The sequence below is a fragment of the Helianthus annuus genome, chromosome 17 (assembly GCF_002127325.2).
Source record: "Helianthus annuus cultivar XRQ/B chromosome 17, HanXRQr2.0-SUNRISE, whole genome shotgun sequence".
Classification (NCBI taxonomy): Eukaryota; Viridiplantae; Streptophyta; class Magnoliopsida; order Asterales; family Asteraceae; genus Helianthus; species Helianthus annuus.
Genome location: NC_035449.2, coordinates 653,483 through 673,263, shown reverse-complemented (window position 1 = coordinate 673,263; position 19,781 = coordinate 653,483). Strand labels below are relative to the sequence as shown.

Here is a 19,781-nt window from a genome sequence, read left to right as displayed (position 1 = left end):
TTTTATTATTGTGGAGCTCGTTTTGGGAAAAAAACAAGAAAAACGGATTGGAGTGGGGGCAACTACACTATTTAATATTGTTATATATAAAGAGAGAGAAATGAGTCGTTAATAAAAATGTGGCAGCTGAGTTAAGTTTTTTTAGATCTTATCGTGGATGGTGAGTGGGGGTGGAAAATGTCATTTGTCACCCCTTAAACGAGCATGTTAGGTGAAAGGAGAGAAGAGAGGAGAAGAGGGGGGTAAGAGCGTGTTGGATAACGATGACATTTATTTTCTGGAGAAAGCAAAAAACAGTCTCATTTTTGGAGTTTTTACACAATTCAACCAGCCTGTTGAGATACGTTGATAACAAAGATTTACATTAGTCTTAAATTTGTTTAAAAAAATATAACCTTCTCTAAAATAACTTGTGTATTTACTAGAATAACATTTTGTTTACTTTGGTTGATAACATTTTGTGTATTAATAAATATCAAAATCAAATTTCATTTCCCAAAATGAAAAGGTATTTAGGTAACCTTGAGCCTGTCCTAATAAATAAAGTTTTATAAAATCATTTCAACAATCATATCAAGATAGCAGCAATGCCAGACAGTTATTTGTACAATAAAACCATTCATTAAACAAACAACAAGCGACATCATTCTCTCTCTTCTTCAGCTCTTCGAGAAACATCGCGCCTCAACATGTCCATGAATTCCTGCACGGTCAAACAACGTTTAACTTCAAGTTAAGTTCCCACTCGTTGAAAAAAGATATAAAAAGATACTCACATGAGCAAGTCCCTCTTCAATACAAATCTCAGAAATCCCAGCAGCAGCATTCTCCTCATTGTCATTCAAGTGAGCAGCAGCAGCTTCAACAACAGATGATAAAACTACTTCTGCTGACTCCTGTTGTTCAATCTTCTCAACCAAATCTTCAAGATTCACCTAAATAATTAAACAAAAATCATTTCAATTCTTCAAGATCAAAACTTTTTGTGCTTTTAAGAATCTTTTCTTCATTATAAACCTGAGAATCACTTGAAACATCATGAATGGTTGTCGAATTCAGCTCACGATTTGTGGGAGGTGGTTGTTGGAACATGTTTGAACCTGAACCTCCACCACCAAAAGCTTGCGCAACAATGGGCATCATCTGTTGAACCATACTTGACAGATCAAAACCACCACCACCGCCCCCACTACCGCCACGAGGTCCACCCATACCAGCAAACATGTTACTCAGATCTTGATTACCGTCAATCTGCTGAGCAATTTGATTGACCGTGTTCATCATTGCAGGGTTCTGAGTTAGCTGACCTAACATATTTCTCAACACATCAGGAGACCCAATCCCAGTTTGGCTTGAAACTCCAGACAACAAATCATCTAAAGCAGGATTCGCAATAACTTCGTTCATGATTGCAGCAGAATTCGGTTGCCCACCAGCAGGATTACAAGTAGATGATGCATTAACAGGAGGTACACTACCACTAGTGGCCTCTGGTTTTGCTGGACGACTTCGTCTCTAAATCACATTTACAGATAATTATATTATTTTTAGCATACAAATAACTTGTACCGTTGTACGATAAAATATGGTACAAGAGCAAACCTTGGGTTGTAACCCCCCTAAGCCAAGGCCAAGAGGAACAGCTGAGGCATTTCCTGAGTTATCATTAGCCGATTTCGATGATGAAGCACCTTCTGCATCATTTGTAGATTTTAATGCACTGCTACTGGAAGTCATGCTCTCTGTGCCTTCTGTATCCTGCACAATATTAGCTTAGTCACCTTCACTTATGGAACCCGAAAATTTCCTAAAAGGTGTATAAAAAAAGATAGATACCTTCTGGCCCTCGGATTTAGACTCGTTTCCTTTTTGTTGGCCTGGATTTACAAGATAGCAAACTTTATACAAACAAAATCATAGTAAGAGCACCGATTAAACATAACATGCATAGACATAATTAATACCTGCAGAAGCCTGATTTTCACTCCCCGTGCTATCATTGGCCCCTCTAGCTTGCAAATTAACTCCAGTTGCAGCTACAGTTAATCAATTATCAATTATAGATAATAAAAAGTAGTCAAATGTTTGTTAACTGTTGTTATAATGCAAAAATACTAGTTTATAAAAATAAAAAAAAAATAAAAAAAAGCTAATGCAAGTAATGTTACCTGTTTGATTACCACGTTCTCCTTGGTTTTCACTCCCCGTGCTATCATTGACCCCTCTACCTTGCACATTAACTCCAGTTGCAGCTAAAATTAATCAATTATAGATAATATTATGTTTGTTAACTGTTGTCGTAATGCAAATACTACTTGTTTATGAAGAAAGTTAACGCAGTAACGTTACCTGTTCCATTAGCACGTTCTCCTTGGTTTGGCTCAACATTAGTTCCCCTTTGAGCAATTCCTACAAAAAACTTACATTATGTGAGGCGAGGGACGACGTAAATGACAGAGGAAGATAATGAGGCAATTACAAGAAGTTATAGTGACATACCTGCATGGATATGAACATTTATGTGTCTTGGAACAGCACCAATGCCAACAGGACCAAACCCGGTAGAATTGATGGGAGTAGCATTAGCACCAAACAGTGAATTAGTTTGTAGAGGAAAGGGCTGCAGCAAAGCAGTAAATTTCACACTCACAAGTGTGCAGAGAGAGAGAAAGAGTGAGTATGCGAAAGAGCTAATAACAAACCTGGACCATTATAGGATTAGGCCCTGATGGAGATATATAAATAGCAGGTCCAGCATGTACAGATGACTCAGCCTACAACATGCAAACACTTAACCAGTTGTAAACCGAAACTTCATTTAAAGATAATATCAACACTAATAACATACAGGAGATTGTCCAATACGCAAAGTCAACATTGTACGACCAAGCTCAAGCAGAAGAGCCCCTAAATGTTGCATTGCAAGCCCTGCTTGCATTGCTTCTGACTGAATTTGGGTTCTAATTGTGGGGTCAGTGATACTCTCCTCCTCTTCTAGTCGGCCTGCAGTATGCTACAAGTTGCAGCATATTACAATCAACAGATTATCAATGGTTTATATTCATTTAAAGAAACAAAAACCGCAAAAAGAATACTAAAAATCAGGTTAGTACAGATAGAGAATTGGTAGCAGGTCCAGTGAGAAGGCGTTGTGCATGTCGCATAACAACAGCCAGAGCTGCAGGTAATGGCACTCCACGAGCACTTGAAGGCAATTCTACAGCTGGTGAACGTTCAGCATCGTTTAAAGGTTGATTTGGTTGATATCCTTGCAAAAACAAAACATCAGATAAATTACTTTTGTTAAAGAAAGCAAAGCAATAGTTTCCAAGTGAATACCATTCTGTGACAAGGCCTGCTCCATGCGATTCATGAACTCAGAAAGTGTGTGCAGTGAATCGGGAATTGGCTGACAACAAAATAGGGTGTGTAAGACAATATAGCAGGTTGCAAAAAATCAAAAAAAAAAAAAAAAAAAAAAATCCTATTTTATTAGTACCGTAGCAAGTGTTGGTATAGCTATTGCTGCCCCTACAGGAATTTGCATCCCTTGAGGGACAGACTGACTAGGGTTTCCGGGTTGACCTTGATTGTTTACATTAACTCCACCTTCATTTCCTTGGGCAGTTTGCCTGGGAATGTTGAACTGTAAACAGGTAGACAAACAAAATCACATTGCTATATTTTTTTTTATATCTATTCAGGTACTGATATAGTATACAGAAAATCACATTTGCCAAGTGTCCCAAATGATTCTTACATATAAAAACCACCAACAATAATTTTATATATATATATATATATATATATATATATATATATATATATATAGTGTGAGGTTCATTGGGGAACACTTAAAAAGTGGGGAACAGTGGGGAACCGACTCAAACGAATTCCGATTGGACTCATTCCAGCGGCGTTGGAACCGTCTCGTCGAACCCTAACTAGGATCTCTTGACCCTAAACCCTAAATCATAACCCCTAAACCCTAAATATATTAGGGTTTGGCTTTTAGGGTTTAGCTTTAGGGTTTAGCCTTAGGGTTTAGCTTTAGGGTTTAGCTTTAGGGTTTAGAGTTTAGCTTTAGGGTTTAGGGTTTAGCTTTAGGGTTTAGCTATAGGGTTTAGCTTTAGGTTTAGCCTTTAGGGTTTAGCTTTTAGGGTTTATAGTTTAGATTTTACGGTTTAGCTTAAGTTTTAGCCTTATTTTTTAGCTTTAGGGTTTAGAGTTTAGGAATTAGGATTTAGGTTTAGGGTTAAGAGATCTTAGTTAGGGTTCGACGAGCCGGTTCCAACGCCGCAGGAATGAGTCCAATCGGAGTTCGTTTGAGCCGGTTCCCCGCTGTTCCCCGTTTTTTTAGTGTTCCCCAATGAACCTTCCCCTATATATATATATATATATATATATATATATATATATATATATATATATATATGTACTTGAGTCAGCCAAAGTAACACAAATAATCATAAATAGTCAAAACTGTAAATTGTCATTTACTACGAAAAAACTAAGTTCTTACAAGGGCAGGACAGCAAATTGTAACAAAAAAAATAAATAACAACCTGCATATTTGGTTGTACACTAGCGTCCCTAGCTCCAAAAGAATCTAAAACAGCTGATATAACCTACAATCAAATTAGAAAACTTTAAACTACACAAACCGTCATAAAGCATAAATATCATTAGTTCAGACACCAAAAAGCTAACACACCCGACTAATATCCTGAGCACCACCAACATTCTGGTCCCCACCACCGAAGGATCCAAGTACAACACTATGTGAAACATGATGGGTGACACGTGAACGTGAACCAGGAGCATTAGCATCTTGTCCTGTAACAAAAATGTGACAACACTCGTAAGAAATTGCCGTGCGCAGTGCACATTGTACGTATGGGCCTTGTAGCAATTATGTAAAATGACATTTTAGCATTTAATATGGCAAAAAGAAATAATGACACCTGTGTTACTACCATTTGCAGTTGTTGTATTGGTGGAAGAACCAGAAGAAGGTTGTGATTCAGCAGGCTGTCTAGCCACAAGGTGCAATGTGTGTCCACTTTCAATATCTATAAAACTGTGAAGGCTTTCATGCATGAACATATAATCTTCACTTTTAACATTTAAAGTAGACAGTTTATTTTTAATAAGAAAACTAATTAAATCCATTAAAATTAGGTAAACTTATGTAAAGCTGATGTGTGCTTTGAAACATATTTATCCATCATGTAAATAGGATACGATATTCAGAAAGATGATGCTCATCTTTCAAAACCTTGCCCCTAAAGATCAGTCGTTGCTGTCCAACTGGGAGGCCAACCTCATCAGCTATTTTCTCCTTGAATGCTGATACTAGCATCTGAAGTTTTGATAAGAATATAGAAAAATCCACATGAGCAATTTGACTAACATAAACATATATATGACTATATAAGTTAAAAACAACCCATGTTTACTAATATGAACTAGGGAACATTCGCTCTATCGGAAGGGTTTTTTTGATCTAATAGTATAAAAAATGCATGCTTACGAGTCACTGCTATACATTATGTAATAAACAAGTAGTTTTTGCTTGAAATATATATAGACAAGAAAAAGCACAGCTCAACCATAGTAAATCACGTATGTACGCATGTGTTTGTAGAACCCGTCTTAGGTATAAGACAAAAATTATGCTTGAAGAAATTGCCTACCCTATTTCTAAAACAAACTTGATAAAAATAATAAATGTTTGTTAAGTTATTATAACTTATTTCCAAAAAGGATATCTGAAAATGACAGACACAAATACAAGTGAGTATAACAAAACAGAAGGGTTGTGTTGCAGACCACCTCTAAAATTTAAATTCTAGTACCTACGAAAAGCTTTCAATGTGTACTTGGATGATTAGACAAAACAATATTTATCTTTTATCAAAACAAATTTTGTAGGTAACGTGTAGTCTTGTGCAATGTAGAAGTAACTAATGGAATTGCTACTAGTATGACAAGTTTTTTTTTTCAACTAAAAAACACCAAAAGCACATATTTTCCACCCCTTGTTGTCTTGTGTCCGGTTATATTTACAATATGTCAATCTCAAGCATCAACATTTTCTGATATGTGTCATATAATACAAATTAACACTTAAAACGGTATTCTGAATATTTCAGAAGTATAGGTGTAGTCAGAGTGGGGAAAAAGTATAAGGGGCCTCTAATTCATGTGAGTGGTAATTGTGATCCCAATCAAGGTGGGAGGGCCCATAAAGATATAAAGTTTTGCGATGCAAATGTGATAAACTCTAGGAAGAAAGTAAAGGAAAGAGGGAGCAGGGGATACATTTTTATCGACACGGAAATTGTACAAGTGTGAATCAAGTGTCTTGATATGGATCTCCAGTGTTGATTCAGAAGTTTCACCAGCAAGATTGCTCATGTTCACATGTTCGTCTGCCATGGATGGTTGAATCTGTAACAAGGACCATAACATAAGTAATAAGAATGTTTAGGTTTTGCAAAGTGAAGAATATACATGTTTATATAATTGACATTTCAGTGTAAAGTATGACATAACTAAGTAACCACATTGAGATGTCATTGTGAGCCACCACCCATATAAAAGTTTGCAAGTGAAAGTATAGACATCAGTAGCATGAATATTTCTTTCTTCTTACTTAGGATCATTTCAAGTGTTGGTTCTTTTATTAGATGTTTTTGCCTATTATTATTTATTACTAAATCCAATAATTATGAGATCGTGAATCATCAAAATATGAAAAATACATACATGAGAGAAGAAAACCCAACCCACCCCAACCCAAATGATTGAAAAACATCAAATCAGTATCCTATCCTCCAATTATATATAAGTTAAGTTGACTAAGCAAGCATTGGGAGTTTGTTTAAGGTTGAAAGAGTAATTGGGGATTTTGGGGGAATTTAGTGAGGTGAGGGCATTTACTTGAGTGCAAATTAAAGACATAACAAAGCAAATCGATCTTAATGAGCGATAAAATTATAAGCAGAACTCACTTGATTAACGTCAATGAATCGAATCGGAAACCTAAAACTGAGTTGAGATCAGGATAAACTTGGGAAAAAGAAAATGACTTACAGAGTGAGTGGATGGTTGCTTGACTACCTGAATGAAGATTCGTCGTCGAAAGAGAAGAAGGATCTAGAACAAGAAAGAAAGAAAGACGATGTAACCAAGCAAACCAAAGCAAAGGAAGGGAAGATGTGTTGCTTGTTGACTTGACTACCGTTTCTATTACTCTTTACTTTTATGTGCTACCATAAAAACAAAACATTATTACAATTAATAGATGTTTTTTTTTAAGGTAAACTTTATTAACACGTCGGCCTGACCAAAAAACGCACGATCTCACCAAGGATCGACTATAACATATACAAAGGAAACCTACACCAATTTCTCCAAACCAAGTTACAATTAACGTATGTATTATAACTTATTTAATGCTTCTCCTGTATTTATAAGTTATAAAACCTTTTAACTTTATAATTATTAAATCTAAAAAATCACTAATTAAAGAAACACATGTTCTAATCCGCTTGGGGTTAGAATCTAAGAGGTGGTCTCAACAGGAGTTAATCCTTAATCTCTTCTGGATCACTGGCTAACGAATTCTTGTGAATTAATCTGTAAAACAAGTAACCTCGTGAAGCTCATTACGAGAAGGAGATGTGGGGGGGGGGGGGGGGTTCTCATAACCACTCTCTGGCGTGAGAATAAGTATTATTTTTTCGAAGGAGAAAGGAACAAGAGTATGTTAAGTGTGAGAGAGCGGAAGATGGAATGCTTAAACCTTTCGAGGAGTCTCGTATTTATAGCCGAATGATGAGGAGAAGAGTGTAGCCCGATGAGCCTTGGGCCAGATGTCACCGTCAAATTCATTTAGTCCATCCTAACACGACAGGTAGTGTCTGCATAGGTGGATACGGCATGGCGTGACGTGATTGGCTACACGTCATTGTCCAAGTATACTTTTTGTCGGCACCGACATCAGCCGTTAGTGGAGAAGTGGAGCAGCGTCTAGCAACAGCTGAATGGTGCCACGTACTTGTTGTCCCATGCACGATTTGTCTATCGTGGGGATCGTGATTGCAGAGCCTACTGCAACTTGATTAGTTTCATGTTGCTGTCGTATTGACTTTTTATATGAGTTACATGTCGACTTTGAAATCGTATTGACTTCAATAGTTCAATGTGATATGACCAAGATATATAGTGATCTGAGTAAAGATCTATATAACTTTCGTGTATACAGTAGAATAGTAGCTTATTTGTATAATGTGTGTATGTTCAATAAGAGAAAGGACAGGGACCAGGCTCCATATTTTGATTGCGTGGAGGAGTTGTTCTTGAAGAAAGCCATTATTTGTAATAAGTATTTGGTAAAATATATATAGTTGGTGTTAATATGCCAACTATGTTTGACTTGTGAGTTATGACGTTTTCAGCTGATATAATTATAATTTGAAGACCGATCGTTATATGTTGATCCCTTTTGGATGCTTTCTTAAAGAGCAATTCTTAAACCACCTTAAGAAATTTCTTAGAGATAACAGGCTTATATATGATCCTTTGTTTATTCTTTTTGAGCTAATCGGTACTTGGTCGTTGGTAGATGCTATGTGACTATCAAATACTGTTGATGTCAGCCTTTTCCATCAGGCTATATCTACAGTGGAGTATACCTCAAATCTGACATGGTTAAATCCTTTAATCTATTCAGTCTGTTTTCTATCTCTTTTTTTTATACCATGATGGTGTAACATCCCATAATTTATAAAATATGATACTTTAACACTTAAAAGTATTATATAATTAGTTATGGTAATTGTATTAAAATCTAAAGAAAGTTTATAAAATATGGAATGGGTTATAAGGATCAATAAACCTAACTTGAGGGTTGGTAGTGTAACATTTAGAAACATATGAGATAAAAAAAATTAAAAACCCAGTATTTTGGGTAGTGTGGGTCGCGACCAGGAGGCAAGAACAAGGGGGAAACCCTAACCTCATCAATTAACATCAAAATTCAGCAAGATTGTGAAGGATTCTAGTCATAAATCGAATGCTAGTGTCTAAATACTCTCTAATCCAAGTGTTTTGAGCATAAGGTAAGATAAAATCTCATATTTTGATGCTTGTTGATGAACTAGGGTTTATACCAATTCGTGAATCAGTATGAAATTAAGTTGCATGTGAGTTAGAATCATCATGTAGAAGGTGTATTGTGCTTGAATTTGATTTACTAAAGATTTTGGGGAAAAACCCACTTGTTCTAGTATGATAATGAGTAGGTATTTGATTAGTTGAGTAAATTTTCATGTATAATTGTATGAATGATAGAATATTGGTAGATTATATTGTGTAGAATGAATATTTGAACAAGAGTGGTTGATTATGTGAAATATGATGTATTCTAGTGGATTTATGCATAAGATACATGTACATAAGGCTTGATAAGTAGTACGCACATTAGGTGTTTGATGAAATGCCTCAATGATAATCTAAGTAGCCTTGAATAAATCATTAGTGAATGGATTTGTATGATGAAATTAAAGTATTGTCAATTGTTATATGAGTAGCATTGATACTTGAAAGTATGATTATGAATGTAAGGGCTATGATCTAAATAAGAATGATTACGTGTAGGATCGAAAGAAGAAGGAGCTAGTTCCGGATCACAAACAAAGGCTCAAGATCGAGGTAAGTTCGTTACTTACATGTTTAGTTGTGAGTTTATTGATTTGTGTCCTTTGATAATTTGATATTCAATTTAAGGTGATTGTTTCAAATGAGAATGTGAAAGTAGGAATCCGTAGCGATCCATAGTGATTGGGTCGTTTCGGGTTCGAATGGAAGGGAATTTAATGGAAGTTTTCTCCTTAATCCGTACTAAACGGGTTATTGGAAGTGAATGAGAAATAGTATGTTTATTCGTCTAGAATGAATTGGAATGTAATAAGAATGATTGGTAAGATATCTTGTAAATCCGTGAACATGTATTGTGATAGGATAAAAACGTCATGTGTACTACACTAATATATTTTGTTGAATGATTGTAGGTAAAGCACAAGTATAATTGTCGTTGCGTCGCTCGGATATGAACACACCTTGATCACCCGTGATACGCTTCCGCCACTTTTGTAGTAACTTTAAAAGTTAAAAGCTTTTGTAATGTCTAGTTGTGTTTGAAGTTTTTAAACTTTAACTAGATGTTTGTAAATATTTAAGTATCTAAAACTTGATGTTTGAAATGGTAGTTTGAATTGCTATGTTCTTTTTGGTGTTTTACGGAAAGTGTCGTCATTCGAGTATTTTGATAAATTATAAACAGGGAAATTGTTCAAGATATGAACGGGTCATGCCCAAATTTTAAATTTTAGCGATTTGGTTATGTGTCATTTTGTAAATTTCAAGCATGAAATTAGAGGGTGTCACAGATGGAATTAGTTTAACTTAAGCTAAGTTTATGGCCACAAAGTATAAAAAACAGAGAAAGCCACCTTATATTCACAGACATTTGTCTATGAATAAATTAAATTAATTAAAGTTAATGAAGCACTAATTAACTTAGATTTTAATCAATTGATGGAAACGACTGCCTAGACTGGATTCCTTGATTGTTATAGTGATGACTTATTATGTTTATTAATTATTATGGAACCAGAATCTTAATATACTAAACCTGTCGAGACACTGAACAAGACCCTCGACCCTTCTCAAGGAGACACTTATGGAACTCTAGAGGCTGTTATGTTTACCGGTTAACTAGACTCCCTCATGGGTTATCTAGGTTTACAAAACTACCCTAATACGATTCACTCTCTCACGGGTTGTAAACCTAGGATAAACTTACGATTTCAGTTTAACTTGTTAGAAGTAAATATTACTTCTAATACAAGGCATTTACTAAAAATACTTAGTGTCGTGTCCGTGTCAGTCTAGGTCTAGATAGAGTCTAATTAACGTAAATAGAGAGTCTTGTGGGTTCGATACCAGACTTACTTAGGCTGTACTGCATTGATCGGTACACTTGCTGGTTGTGTGGTCTAGGTTTTAGAGAGTCTGTTTTTATAAATTTTAAAACTTAGCGTGTCTAGTTTAGTTTAATATTAGTTAGTTTTCATTTGACCGCTTTTAGCACATCAGTGTGCGCATATAATTTATATATGTGGGCCCTCGGTGGGCAGTTAATCATGCATCTTGTGATGGCGCTAATAGCCGAAAGACAAGGGGTTACATGCACTAATCGGCCTTTGTCCCGATTGCTAAGTGTTATGTGTCTTATGTCAAAGGCTTGATGCAAAACTATTGCTAAAAGGCATGGATCACCTTACCGTGGTCCTGACAGCTAAAAGGCAGAAGAGTAAATAAAATGGTAGCAAGTCTAGTCTCGTCTGGTCGGATATCGGATAGGACTCATGTTGATGTGGGTTGGGCCTTATCTGTTTTGGTTCCTAGGCCCATTTGTTCTTTGCATGCACTTACTTTATGCACATTGATTGGTTCGTAATCTATTACTTGTGTTTTTAGCTTCCACCTTCCACTTTCCAAACTATTCCCACATGTCAAACAATGAAACTAGGTATATGTTATTTTAAAGTATCAAATATACATAACTAGGTTATCACCCGGGAAATGCTTCCCGGGTAGTTTTATTTTATTACTTATTAAACATGCATACTTTTTTAAAATATGACGTAGTATTTCATTAAACTTTGTTAGTGCATTCTTAATTCTTAATACAATAATATGACATATTAATATCTTCGCTATAAGGAGTTATGAATTTTTCATAAGTTAATCATGAGTTTTGAACGTGTAATAAGACTTATAAACTTATTGATTGCTTATGATTCGTGTCTATAAATTCCTCTATGTTAAAAAATTGAAGGTTTTTTTTTAAACAATTAAAAAATAAGTTAACGTATTACACATAAAAAGCTAGTTCAAAAGATTTAAACGAATAAGGAATCAATACATACTAATAATAAGTGAATAGATGAATAAAAACATGTAAAGGCTATTTTAGTGTGGTATCATTTTTGATACATAAATATGACGTTTCTTCTACATCCTCCTATTCGATTTACCACACCTTTAAATTTAAATATCATTTTGTTTCTAGTAGTCCACAGGCACCAGCAGGTTATAAGGACAAATGTATGCATAAATTTCTTCCTTGATTTCCCCATTGTCAGTCTAGATATGTGATCTACTTATGTAAATTTCTTCCTTGATTTCCCCATTGTCAGGCTAGATATGTGATCTATTTATGTAGCATGAACCTTTTAGAAGGATGCATATAAAGTTAATCCTAGAAAGTAACAGTTCTTGACTTATATATGCTAAAAATCATGAGATAAAGGTGATAACATCATAAATGTCAAAAATATTAGACCCTGCAACTTAGATCAATTCTTCACAGGGGCTTCTGTTGTTTATGGGCATCATCCCTAAATAACCCGGTACATATAAACTAAAATGGATAGGTAAAATTAGTAACCGATTGAACGATAACATTAAATAATGTAATTTTACAATATTGTGTAAAAGAGGCATACATCTCAGCATCTGGCTTGTTTCATTTAAGTGCGCTTTTTTTTCGCTTTTTTTTGCGCTTTGCGCCTAGGCCCCAGGCGATGCCTATACACCTTGGGGGCACCTAGCACCTTTGATAACTATACAAGAATTCTTCTTGTGTAAAGATATGAAGCATTCGACTAAAGAAAGTCCATCATATCCATATGGCAGTTAGTTGCAGTATATAAGTGCCTTGGACTGCTCCCAAATCAGTTGACTGAACCAATATTTGCCTAACAAAGATCACCAAGAACTAAACATTTGTTAAAACTTGATACATGTAAGGATATCCAACAAAGTCACAATGTTCAAACCATAATCAAAACCAGCAAGCACAACATAAGGGACTAAAAAGACTAACAATATTTATAGCAGTCTCAAAACATTAAAAAAAACTGATATATGGTCAACCTGACAGCTTCCACATCATCTAACTCTGGCACTGGAACATGTACTGGCTTTGGCATGGGGACAAGCTGACAGTGCTACAACACAATCCCTTTTAGCTTCACCTGAAAATTATAACAATTAGTGAGTGTATAGTTGAAGAAAGCAGTAAATAATGTTTACACAAATTCAGCTCCTATAACATATACAGTTTATGAGGATCATAAGAAATTTGTGCAACTCTAGAATCAATAGGGAACATACCAGAATCAAAGAAGTATATAAACAGTTGAGCGAAAAACTGAAAAGATCCACCGATACGATTGGACCAAAGACCACTTAACAAAAATATAACTATAATATGAAGATGAGTAAATATGGATTGTAAGTTACAAAAACTAACATTTGCAGGTAAAATTCCGTAACCGCATGTGTATCCAGAGCGATCAACTTTGAATACATCTGTTCCTCGCCTTATCCTCCATCAAACAGAACTGGTACTCTTCCTTAAACTGCACCTACCACCTGCAAACATAAATTTCAGCAAACCTTGCTACTTTCGTGTTTTATATACTCAGTAAGTGATAATAAGATTAAGCGCCTCTTCAAGAACCACAATGGTGGTAGGAACATAATCTGACTACATACATCAAAGAATAAATGACAGTACACCTTACGTCATGTTATTATGCTTGTTATGCATTTACTATTTAGGAGGGTGTTGGATATGAGCCCTAAAGATAGCAAATGACCCTTATTGCATCCAAAACCACAACCAATATCTTTTGATACTCCTATCAACTTTATAAACTAAAACTAAAGAGGTAAAACCTTAAAAGCACATATACCTAACTTTTTACTATTTCAACTAAACTTCTAGGCAATTCAAGCACAGATACTCAACGATTCACAGATTTGCCAAATTTCAAGAAAAAAACATAGATAAATCTGCATAGGTAAAGGCCATTGCTAGAAAGCGATGGAGTTGCATAAATCTGCACATAGGTATTATAAGTATCAACCGAAACACACATGCTTCTATTAACCAAATAAACAATAAACACAAAACACGACACGATCAAAAAATTTTGTATGATTTGTTGTGGGGATTTACTAAGCAGTGGTGCCTTAGAGCTAAATGGTTAAAGAATATATACCTGACCGTAAAGGAACACATATCAATTAAAAAAAACAAAGAAATAGAGAATATCTTTTTTACGGAGTGTTCAGGAAGCCATGATGGTTTCGTTGAAGGTAATACATGGAATATTGTGGGTGATCTAGCTATATTTCGATAAACAAACATGATAGATATTACAAACTTTGGATCCTAAAATATTATAATGAAAAAAAAGATAGAGGGATTTAGAAAGACTCACAGCCACGGAGGAGGGGGAGGGCTATGGATAACACTCAGTAATTATGCATATCCAAAACACCATACCTTAATTCATAAAGCAAACATGTGAGTTTAAAACACAAGGAAATAAAAAAAAAAGATGCAGTAATAAAGATATAATGACAAATGAATTCATTTCCTAACTTAACTTACCAACCATCATCAAGATGGAATCCCAGCTGGCCACGGAGGAGGGGGAGGGCTATGGATAACACTCAGTAATTATGCATATCCAAAACACCATACCTTAATTCATAAAGCAAACATGTGAGTTTAAAACACAAGGAAATAAAAAAAAAGATGCAGTAATAAAGATATAATGACAAATGAATTCATTTCCTAACTTAACTTACCAACCATCATCAAGATGGAATCCCAGCTGATATGGACAGGATGGATTAATGTTGATAGATTATGTATTTACTTTGGTCGACTGTTTGATTGTGCCTGCATCATACAACCGGGAATAAAAGAATATAAACCTGATTAATTAAAGTAGATTTGAAACAAAAAGATGATGTAATAATCTTTCATACCTTTAGAGGCCCAATTTCATTCAGAATAGATTCTAAGTTAACTGATGTTAGTGGGAAGAGTGCACCTGCCGGCTGCCACGAGAGACGATTATTATCGACCAAGATAAACTTTTGCGAAATTTCAACTTTTGCGAAATTTATAAAATTAGAAAAGATAAACAACCTCCTTGTCACTTTGAGAAGCAGCGGGTGATCCTCCACCACGTAGATCCCATATATATATATATATATATATATATATATATATATATATTTATAAACCCACTCTTGCTAGCACCATACATACTGATAGATAAATATGAGTTAAGTGCTGATAGAATTAGAAGCAACACCAAAAGGTGATATTCCATGAATTTCAATATGTAACATAAATTGTTGTAATGTATATTATAAAAATGTGAAAATAATTTACTTGATCTCCAAGTAACTGGATGCTAGTAAGGCTGGTGTTCTTCTTAGTTGTCAGCACACTTCGTGGAAGATCACTCAATCTTCTGTCCAACATACTTATTGCCCCACATGTGTCAGAAGCAAGTACCCTATTAAACATATCACAACACGTACATTTATAATTCAATCAATAAAACATGCAGTGGTTACTAAGATTTTAGTTATTAATGAATGTTAGGGGTTTATTTTTCACAAACCTTGAGTCACCGTTTAAAAAGGCTATATCAGATAAACTGTGGCCCCTACGCATACTCTTTCTTAATACCTGTAGGTTGATAATTAAAGTTATCAGGATTCTCATAGAAAGTTTATATTGTTAATACTAAATACCGTAAAGAAGTCTTCCATAAGTTGGCAGCCACCTTGTTAAGAAATGAGTAACGCCATATGAGAACTGAAAAATTGTAACAATTTAGGGCTTTTGGGTACAAATTTTGAAAACCTGTAACCCTAGATGCAAAATTTCACAAAATTTAAAATTCAGTCCGCATTATATTGGTAATGAGATAGATATCAACACAAAGCTGAAAACAAACCATAACCTAAAAACTCAAGATGGAAGAATGAAAAAAATATATTTATAACTAACCCTAAACTTCAAATCCAATACAACATAACCATTCAATCGACCTCAAAATCAGATGGAACCCCAATAATAAAATAAAAATTAGACAAGTGAACCTCAAAATCGAACAGCAAACCTGACCAAAAATTAACCAAGAGAAGTGCAGGCAGCAGAGCCGACAACCTCCGATCATCTCGTCATCAGGTTCGCAGCGGAACCCTAGCCGAAGCACAACTGACTATTCCATTCAACGTCTTCGTCGGTTGGTAGGGTGGTATACCTAATTCAAAAAGCGTAATCATCATGAACATGTTATCAAGCATGTAATCAATAGGGTTTCCAGGTTTACCTTAGCCGTCGTGATTTGGCCGGAATAATACATGCACTTTCTGATCTAAGCAGGATATCACCTGTTTTAGGGTCACCAATCAGGAACTACCCACAAAAGATACCGCTTCCTCTGCCATCTCCACCTAGAACCAACCTCCATCTTGTTCACATGAATCATAATTTCATAACATATAATCGAAAAACGTGAAAATGTTTGGTTTGTTTCTTAAATCATGATTTTTGAAAAACTCATAATCGATGAAGAAATCCCTAGACCTTCAATTTTGTTTTAACAAATAACATGACAAAGGGAGAACATATATCAGAGGAGGATTCCAAACCTGGTGAATCTCTTCAATCTCTGTACGGCTGGAGTTTTAGGGTTTGAAAAAGGAATGAAGAAACTAAAGAACGGATTGATCGGGTATATTATTCATTAGGGTTTGTTGATAGAAAGAACGTCAGATGGGAAGTTGAAGCAGAAGGAGGAGGATGAACAACAGGCATGAAGGAGAAGAATGTGATTAGGGTTTTTAGATGGTGAAAGAGAGAGAAAGAGGCAGTTGATAATGACGAAAGAAGAGAAATTGTGTTTTAAATGGCTTTTATATTAGATCCGAAAAATTGGGTCGGTTACTTAAACAATCAAGATCCGCGTCCAGTATCTTGACCCAAAAAGTTTCCCGCCAAAACCAATTCTGAAAAGCTCTAATAACATGCCACATCAGCCCAAATCTTTATGTTTATTATATATAATAGATAATAGATTTAATTTATTTATTTATTTTTTATGAGAACTTCAATATATTTTACCAAAAAAATTTGTCAAATTACATTAAAACAGAAGGTAGTCGTGCAACAAGTTACGTCGCCACCCCTTTCTAAATTGCAAACCCTAACCATCCTAAGACAAACCCCTGCCCCCCCCCCCCCCCCCCCCGAGGTTGAACAATTGGTGTGATGACCCATTGGACCCTGGTCAAGAAGTGGATAGCTAATGACACTAGGAAGCCAAATGTATCAAAGACAAAAGAGAAAAAGACATGTTGGTTCTTTGCGCAAACTTTAGCGTGCTTATCCACTTTCTTTGATTCTGTCTTTCTTGCTGCTTGTCCAGCTACAAACCCGTTTTCCCTTAAACCAACCAAAGGGAAAACTCTCGTGAGGTCCACACAAGTATGTTTCCCCCAACCCAGACAAAAATGAGCAGATCCGCTGGTCGCAGAGTAGATCTCCCTTCCATAGGATCCGTGAGGAAATTCACATGCGCCTCTTTCTTAGAAGAAATCCCAGCTCTTCTCAGGATGTCCCATAAAACATTCCGCACCGAGTCATGCCGATATTTGATCCAATGGAGTTCTTTACAATGAACTACGTGCTCCCCGCATTTATCCATACAAGCTTTATAGCATATCGGGCAGGTTTCATCTTTCGGGTACATAGGGATCATCAACCGTTATTTGAGAATGACTCTGTATTCTACTGCAGACATGCATTGTCCCAACCCCTCAATCGGGATAATGGTCAAAAAATCCTGAGCATAGTGACCCTTCAGGCACTCAAACACCGCCTTCTGGCGGGATGACAAATCAAAAACTTCTCTCAGGTTTTGAGTGATTTTTTTAAACAAAGCATTCGCCAAAGTTTTTTTTGTGGTTTCGAGGGGGCGGTGCCCTTATTAGAGAAACCGTCAATAACCAAGTCTGCGTTCGAGCGCCTGCTGATAGTCCGGGTAACCCCGACAACCCCACTGATTCGAAGGATATGATCCTGTAGTTCCCAACACTGAGCTCTAGACGCCACAAAGGCATAAGCCCCAACATCTCGAGCTGAAATGAGGCCAAAACCACCTAGGCGCATTGGCAGAGATGCCAGACGCCATTGGAGGTCACCAAAAAAGGGGCCGCAACCCACGACTATGTCTTCTATAGCCTCCCTGAGGCCATCATCGGACCGAGATACCGCATCCCCCATCAAATGGGGTTGACAAGTCCGTAACACCAAAAAGTAACTCAACAAACCCATGCACGACCTTAGCAGAAGGAGTCCACATTGAGGATCATTAAGACAGGGCAATGGAGATAATTGGTTTATAAGGAATTTTTTTCAAGTTGTTCAACCGAAGTGGATGTTAATCAAATATTAACTAGTGGGAGACCCGCGCGTTGCGGCGGAGTCAATTGTACGAGGGCGTGGACATATCATAAACTTACCCGCAACACTTACTATATGCTATACCCGTAAGGTAGATTACCATATTGGTATAAAAAATGCGATAATGGTAAAATGACTAAAATGGAACATATGTTACTGTAGGAAAGTGCCCCTTTTAGCCCTCGTGTTACCTTTTAACTTTCATATTTACAGTATCCCCAATTTTGCTTTTCAGTTTACTCATAACTAAATAAGTTGTTACCAGCTTGGAATTTTAACCAAACATCTCAAAACAATGCAACAAACATTTAAGGATGATTTCCTAAATAACTCTTTTCTTTTATAATATTCAAATTAGAAAACTACAGATAACAACAGGCTTGACTGATTTGCTTGAAACAACATAATCCCTCATTAACTTATTTAAACGGCTGCATAATTCCACACAACCACATTCTGTTATAAGCCATAAATCCATCTTGGCATCTCTCAGACACTTCTCCACCGGCTCCATACACTTCCTGAACAAATCCATGTTAAGTTCATCGAATCTTGCACGTGTAATCGTGGAGTAGAAGTCGATTCCCTCGTAAAGAGAATCGATTTCGATGGTGGTTTGAGCAGTGGACGAAAGAGTCCTCTTAGCTCTTTCACAGGCAGTTCTCAACCTCCTCAAGCTCTTGGATTCCCACCGATATCCTTCTTGTTCTTTCTCTTAAACTCCTGAACAAAGTGGTTAACCATCCTGTCATCAAAATCTTCACCCGTTACCAGAATTAACGTCATACGTATGATTCACATACCCGTTACCCAGCAGTATACGACCACGGGCAATACGTCACGGGAGCGGCCCCCATCTCAACCGCAACAAAAACCCCACCAAAGCCGTTTATTAACATACTTCCTAAGATACTCGTACTGCACCCGACACGGCGTGCAAACAGTCCAAAACGTATCGAGATTAACAAACTGCGAAACCATCGCTACAAACTGCCTATTTATCCTCACATCATAACAGTTTCTCTTCGAGCTATCCGAGAACACACTCCACGCTTCAGAAACACGCTTAAACGCCTCATCTGCACCAAATGCCTTATTCTTATCCAGATGAAGCAAAACCGCCATTTTCTTGTACTGTTTCTTCAAAACTGACCGATCGACAGAGGGGGTTAATTCGAAAACAGAGTACAGATCTATATCATATTGAAAACATTAATTATATGAGAAACTGTTTTGACCCGTTACCCAACCCACCAGACACGCTCATAGAAAATTGTAAGAAACATACAGAAGTGGAATTTACATACTTGTCCTGGAATATAGTGGTTGAGGATGATCGGAAGCCCCCGATCAGCGCCTC

The 19,781-nt window shown here is 36.3% G+C and overlaps 1 protein-coding gene and 2 long non-coding RNA genes across 26 annotated transcripts; 1 reads left to right on the top strand and 2 right to left on the bottom strand.

The window, feature by feature from the left end:
* Positions 1–469: 469 nt before the first annotated feature.
* LOC110925573 (ubiquitin-like domain-containing protein CIP73) lies at positions 470–7,281 on the bottom strand. Of its 7 annotated transcripts, none has more exons than XM_035986584.1 (20): positions 7,099–7,281; positions 6,325–6,453; positions 5,245–5,362; positions 4,977–5,072; positions 4,715–4,836; positions 4,566–4,628; positions 3,500–3,646; positions 3,340–3,409; positions 3,114–3,268; positions 2,849–3,013; positions 2,703–2,774; positions 2,500–2,620; positions 2,350–2,409; positions 2,169–2,252; positions 1,965–2,036; positions 1,837–1,877; positions 1,603–1,758; positions 1,018–1,515; positions 777–935; positions 470–703 (listed from the first exon to the last, which is right to left on the bottom strand). In XM_035986584.1, exons 2-20 carry the CDS (start codon positions 6,439–6,441, stop codon positions 644–646), a joined length of 2,376 nt encoding a protein of 791 aa, XP_035842477.1. In that variant the 5' UTR covers positions 6,442–6,453; positions 7,099–7,281; the 3' UTR covers positions 470–643. The 7 variants fall into 7 exon arrangements, with proteins under 7 accessions (XP_035842477.1, XP_035842480.1, XP_035842476.1 ...); XM_035986587.1 differs by having other exon boundaries at positions 2,169–2,228; XM_035986583.1 differs by having other exon boundaries at positions 4,965–5,072; positions 7,126–7,265.
* Positions 7,282–8,928: 1,647 nt separating this feature from the next.
* Positions 8,929–10,306, top strand: LOC110921379. The gene is made up of 3 exons (XR_002582382.2): positions 8,929–9,128; positions 9,667–9,720; positions 10,080–10,306. It is a non-coding gene; the product is annotated as an uncharacterized LOC110921379 (long non-coding RNA).
* A 2,186-nt stretch (positions 10,307–12,492) lies between these two features.
* On the bottom strand, positions 12,493–16,848 carry LOC110922198. 18 transcript variants are annotated; one of them, XR_002582952.2, is made up of 14 exons: positions 16,609–16,848; positions 16,287–16,410; positions 16,074–16,217; positions 15,703–15,822; positions 15,570–15,637; positions 15,335–15,461; positions 15,086–15,207; positions 14,923–14,994; positions 14,740–14,833; positions 14,540–14,632; positions 14,367–14,431; positions 13,391–13,512; positions 13,012–13,112; positions 12,493–12,833 (listed from the first exon to the last, which is right to left on the bottom strand). It is a non-coding gene; the product is annotated as an uncharacterized LOC110922198 (long non-coding RNA). The 18 variants fall into 18 exon arrangements; XR_002582957.2 differs by having other exon boundaries at positions 15,735–15,822; XR_004886027.1 differs by having other exon boundaries at positions 15,703–15,814.
* Positions 16,849–19,781: the final 2,933 nt, after the last annotated feature.

Excerpts from the sequence above, each read along its gene's own strand:
- LOC110925573 (XM_035986583.1), bottom strand. The coding sequence starts at position 6,441 with ATGGCAGACGAACATGTGAACATGAGCAATCTTGCTGGTGAAACTTCT. Across the intron at positions 4,837-4,964 it reads TGCAAATGGTAGTAACACAG|GACAAGATGCTAATGCTCCT; the intron begins GTGTCATTATTT and ends TTTTTGTTACAG. Across the intron at positions 2,253-2,349 it reads AGAACGTGCTAATGGAACAG|CTGCAACTGGAGTTAATGTG; the intron begins GTAACGTTACTG and ends GATTAATTTTAG.